Here is a 5,517-nt window from a genome sequence, read left to right as displayed (position 1 = left end):
TTGAGCTCTGAGAAATTCGTTGGTCCTAAACCAGACTTGCACGTTACAGGTGAGCTGACTGAGAAGATGCGTTGTCCTAAACCAGAACTGCACGGTTACAGGTTGGACTCTGAGAAGATGCTGTTGGTCCTAAACCAGACTTGCACGGTGTTACAGGTTGAGCTCTGAGAAGATGCTGTTGGTCCTAAACCAGACTGCAACGTTTAATGGTTGAGCTCTGAGAAGATGACTGTTGGCCCTAAACCACGACTGCACGGTTACAGGTTGAGCTCTGAGAAGACTGTTGGTCTAAACCAGACTGCACGGTTACAGGTTGAGTCTGAGAAGATGATGTTGGCCTAAACCAACTGCACGGTTACAGAGTTGAGCTCTGAGAAGATGCTTTGGTCCTAAAACCAGACTGCACGGTTACAGGTTGAGCTCTCTGAGAAGATGCTGTTGGTCCTAAACCAGACTGCACGGTTACAGGTTGAGCTCTGAGAAGAGCTGTTGGTCCTAAACCAGACTGCACGGTTTACAGGTTGAGCTCTGAGAAGATACTGTTTGGTCCTAAACCAGACTGCACGGTTACGGTTGAGCTCTGAGAAGATCTGTTGGTCCTAAACCAGACTGCACGGTTACAGGTTGACTCTGAGAAATAGCTGTTGGTCTAGATAACAGACTGCACGGTACAGGTTGAGCTCTGAGAAGATGCTGTTGTCCGTAAACTCAGACAACGGCCACAGGGCACGGTTACAGATTTTGCTCAGAGAAGATCAAGTCATGCTCAAGTCATGTGTACATTTTGCAATGTCTGAAAAAATATCTGTTACAAAAGAGGAAAGCAACTGAGGACTTGACAGTACTGTATGTTGAACATTTTACTGCTCAGTTTTATAACTGCATTAACATAAAGTAATCTGTCACACTTACAAACAGAGAAAAAAAAGATGGACAGTCACCATGTCTCAAAATCTGTTTCAGACTGTATTAGTGTATTTGGTTTATTTCAGTACATTTGAAGACACTTCTTCTACAGAGTGGCTTTGAGTTTTATATGACAGAATTTATAGAATGATCATTTTTGAATCTCCCATGTCGCAAGACCTTCCARAGGCTGCCATTACTAAAATGTCTAGCGCTGCTGTGTCTATTTGTCTGGTTGAACCGAGACACCCACACTGCACAAGGTGCTGACTCTCAGTCAACCAACGTTCAGTGCCGAACTTCACCACAACAATAAAGGACCATTTGCCACAGTACCTTTCACAARATCAACGTGACAATTGTTTTGTCTAGGAGGCTGACAAAGTAGTTGTTTTCATCTAGACACCTTGGGTGTTTGGAGTAAGAAACACACTGAGCCCTCGGGGGTTTGTTTGACTAAGGTTACCCAAGTTGCTCTTGGAGAGAGATCAAACCTCAGCGAGGCCCGAGCACCCTTCATCGTCATCCCTCATCACGCTGCTGTTATTTTGTTTAGCCTTTTACATAAACCACTCACTGGAAGGTGATCGCTCGCAGCGGTTTTTCTTTTTTCATTTTACATTTTGAAAGAGGAAAGCTTTGGGGGGAGATACGTTTGGGTTTGGGAGGATGGTGGGTGTGGGTGGGTGGGAACGTGTTTGGGAAGATGAATGGTGTGGGTGGGTCGTGGCTTTGGGTGGGTGGGTGGGTGGGTGGGTGTGGGAGATTGGTTTTGGGAAGATGGTGGGTAGGTGGGTGAGGGCAGAGGGTTTTGGGAAGATAATGGGTGTGGTAGGTGTGAGGTTGTTGGGTTGGGAAGATGGTGGGTGTGGGTGTTGGTGTGGGTGGGGTGTGGGGATGAGGGCAAGAGGTTTGGTAAGAATGTGGGGTGTGGGTGGGTTGAGGGCAGAGGCAGAGGGTTTGGGAAGATGGTGGGTGGGTGAGGCAGTGGGGTTTGGGAAGATGGTGGTGGGTGGGGCAGTGGGTTTGGGAAGATGGTGGGTGGGTGGGTAGGGCAGAGGGTTTGGGAAGATGGTGGGTGTGGGTGGGTGAGGGCAAGAGGGTTTGGGAGAGATGGTGGTGTGTGGGTGGGTGAGGGCAGAGGGTTTGGGAAGATGGTGGTGGGTGGGAGGGCAGTGGGTTTGGGAAGATGTGGGTGTGGGTGGGTGAAGGGCAGTGGGGTTTGGGAAGATGGTTGGTCGGTGGGTGGGTGAGGGCAGAGGGTTTGGGAAGATGGTGGGTGTGGGTGGGGTGGCGGCAGAGGGTTTGGGAAGATGGTGGGTGTGGGTGGGTGATGTGTTGGGGTTGGGAAAATATATGGTGGATGTGGGTGGGGGGGTTGGGTTGGGTTTGGGAAGATGGTAGGTGAGTGTGGGTGATGGGAGTTTGCGGGTAGTGCAAGACTTGTCATCACACATTCCGTGTCCTGGCTGTATGAGACCAAAACGTGTATTTCCTCAGCGCTTCTCAATTCATGGACGACAGTAATTCCTCTTTGCCCCCTTTTGCTTTAATCCAATTACAAAACACATGCAGAAATGCAATAACAGTTTCTGTGCCAAGACATCCACCCCACCACCACCACCCCACCACCACCACCGCTTTAAAAAAAAAATGGTTTTGTGTTGGAAGAATATAATAATCCTCCATGTTGCCATCGAGAGTCGTGTTACACACCTGCCGAGTCTTAAGCTGAAAAAATAACATCCAACTGTTTTGAGGTATTTGAGAATGGCTTAGAGTGAACTTCAGGTACAAATCCTGCCATCCTGCTAAAATCCGGGTGCTCAGTCGACGCACTGAGCTTACATGTTTCCCTTTGCAGGTTTTTTCCCATCCGCTTTGAGTGGAAGAGACTCGGCTGTCATGTGTTTACAGTTGAAGATGAAAGAAGTCTGTCATTGACTTGATGAATTGTCTCGGATCAGCGTTTTTAAAAGTGAAAGAAAGAGAAAGCGCAGTGACATTTGAAATTCATGAACAGATAAAGGTCTTCCATTCAGATATATTTAGCCGTTGCTGAAATGTGTCTCAGAAAATGGGGTGATCATTCAAAACAGAAGTTCAGTTTTCAGGCAGGGGAATGGAAAGTACAAGGACCAGTAGGAAGCCCCCACCTCTGTTTCAAGGGGTCTGGATTCTGTTCAACATAGACATCAGTCATTGGTGAGCAAGGGAACTTTGTCCAAAACCATTTTGGATAACCAAAAGGTGAGAATTAAGATATAGGATTWGTGATATCTCCAATAGAATCCTACAGGATTCTCACGACCCAACAATTTTGTCACCTCTATTAGAATCGTATTATGATTTGTTTTCTTAATTGAACCCATTAAATTATAGTTTGTTGTCATTTGTTCCAGTACAATAACATTGATTACAAAATATGAATTGATCGGAAACAACAGTTCTATATTKATTTTTACTGTTATATTTTAGCAGACGCTCTTATCCAGAGCGATTTACAGTAGAAAGTGCATACATTTTCTTCATACTGGTCCTCTGTGGGAATTGAACCCACAACCCTGGTGCTACAAGCACCATGCTCTACCAACTGAGAAGCAATATGGCYGTGATTCATGGCTGCAGGTTCATTAGCAGCATTAACACCAATCAGTAAGACCACCAGTCAGTAAGACCACCAGTACAGTAAAACCACAGTGCACAGCATCTCTACATTGCTTATATGCAAATGAAAAGTAGAAGGAAAATACCTTTTAGGTACAGTAAAAATAAGATATGAGCATTTCTTTCATTTAATATACAGACCCCTTGACTTTTTCCACATTTTGTTACGTTACAGCCTTATTCTAAAATGGGTTAAATTAATTGAACCCCAATGTCACAGTGACAAAGTGAAAATAGTTTTTTTTGCAAATGTATTACAAATACATACATAAGTATTCAGACCCTTTGCTATGAGACTCYAAATTGAGCTCAGGTACATCCGCTTGTTACAACTTGATTGGTCCGCCTMTGGGAAATTCAATTGATTGGATATGATTTGGAAAGGCACACACCTGTCTATATAATGTCCCACAGTTGACAATGCATGTCAAGCAAAAACCAAAGCCATTATGTCAAAGGAATTGTCAGTAGAGACCCGAGACAGGATTGTGTCGAGGCACAGATCTGGGGAAGGCTACCAAAACATGTCTGCAGCATTTGAAGGTCCCCAAGAACACAGTGACCTCCCTCACTCTTAAACGGAAAAATGTGAACCCACCAAGACTCTTCTTAGAGCTGGCCGCCCGGCCAAACTGAGTAATCGGGGGAGAAGGGCCTTGGTCAGGGAGGTGACCAAAATTCCGATGGTCACCTTCCAGAAGGACAACCATCTCTGCAGCACTCAACCAATCAGGCCTTTATGGTAGAGTGGCCAGATGGTAGCCACTCCTCCGTAAAAGGCACATGACATCCCACTTGGAAATGTGTCAAAAGGCACCTAAAGGACTCTCAGACCATGAGAACAAGATTGATGAAACGAAGATTGAACTCTTTGGCCTGAATGCCAAGCGTCACGTCTGGAGAAAACCTGGCACCATCCCTACGGTGAAGCATGGTGGTGGCAGAATCATGCTGTGGGGATGGTTTTCAGCGGCAGGGAAACTAGTCAGGATCGAGGGAAAGATGAACGGAGCAAAGTACAGAGAGATCCTTGATGAAAACCTGCTCCAGAGTGGTCAGGACCTCAGACTGAGGCAAAGTTTCACCTTCCAACAGGGCGACGACCCTAAGCACACAGCCAATCTATGAATGTCCTTGAGTGGCCCAGCGAGAGCCCAGATTTGAACTCAATCAAACATCTTCTTGAGAGACCTGAAAATAACTGTGGGCATGCTGAGCTTCCCATCCAAACCTGATAGTTTGAGAGAATCTGCAGAGAAGAATGGGAGACACTCCCCAAATACAGGTGTGCCAGACTTATAGGGTCATACCAAAGAAGACTGGAGGCTGTAATCACTGCCAAAATGTGATTCAACCTAAATAAACTAGTAAAGTGCTGAATACTTATGTAAATGTGATATTTCTGTTTTTTAATTTGAAATAAATGTGAAAAATTCTAAACCTGTTTTGATTGTCATTATGGGTATTGTGATGTCATTTGGGGTATTGTGTGTAGATTGATGAGTAGAAAAAAATATTTTAGAATAACCTGTAACGTAACAAAATGTGAAAAAAGTCAAGGGGTCTGAATACTTTCCGAATGCACTGTACATACAAAATGATGTAGACAACCCCTTCAAATTAGTGGATTTGGCTACATACTGGACCTTATTCCAACTAAACTACTGAAAGAGGGCTTCCTGTGTTTGGCCCTCCTATGTTGAACATAATAAATTGGTCCGTATCCACGGATGTGTACCAAACTCACTAAAAGTGGCAGTAATAAGCCTCTCTTGAAAAATCCAGACCTTGTCCAGGAAATAAAAAAACTATCGGCCGAATCGAATCTCACATTCCTCTCAATTTTTTTGAAAAAGCTGTTGCGCGCAACTCCCTGTCGTCCTGAAAACAAACATTGTATAGAAACACTTCAGTCTGGTTTTAGACCCCATCATAACACTGAGA

At 44.9% G+C, this 5,517-nt stretch overlaps 1 protein-coding gene across 1 annotated transcript; it reads right to left on the bottom strand.

Moving 5' to 3' along the window:
- Positions 1–1,517: 1,517 nt before the first annotated feature.
- On the bottom strand, positions 1,518–2,363 carry LOC111968400 (uncharacterized). The gene has a single exon (XM_023993885.1). It carries the CDS (start codon positions 2,361–2,363, stop codon positions 1,518–1,520), a length of 846 nt encoding a protein of 281 aa, XP_023849653.1.
- Between the last annotated feature and the right edge of the window lie 3,154 nt (positions 2,364–5,517).

Source organism: Salvelinus sp. IW2-2015, linkage group LG9 (genome assembly GCF_002910315.2).
Source record: "Salvelinus sp. IW2-2015 linkage group LG9, ASM291031v2, whole genome shotgun sequence".
Taxonomy (NCBI): domain Eukaryota; kingdom Metazoa; phylum Chordata; class Actinopteri; order Salmoniformes; family Salmonidae; genus Salvelinus; species Salvelinus sp. IW2-2015.
Note: the sequence above shows the minus strand (reverse complement) of the source record. Positions and strands in the feature narration are given on the sequence as shown.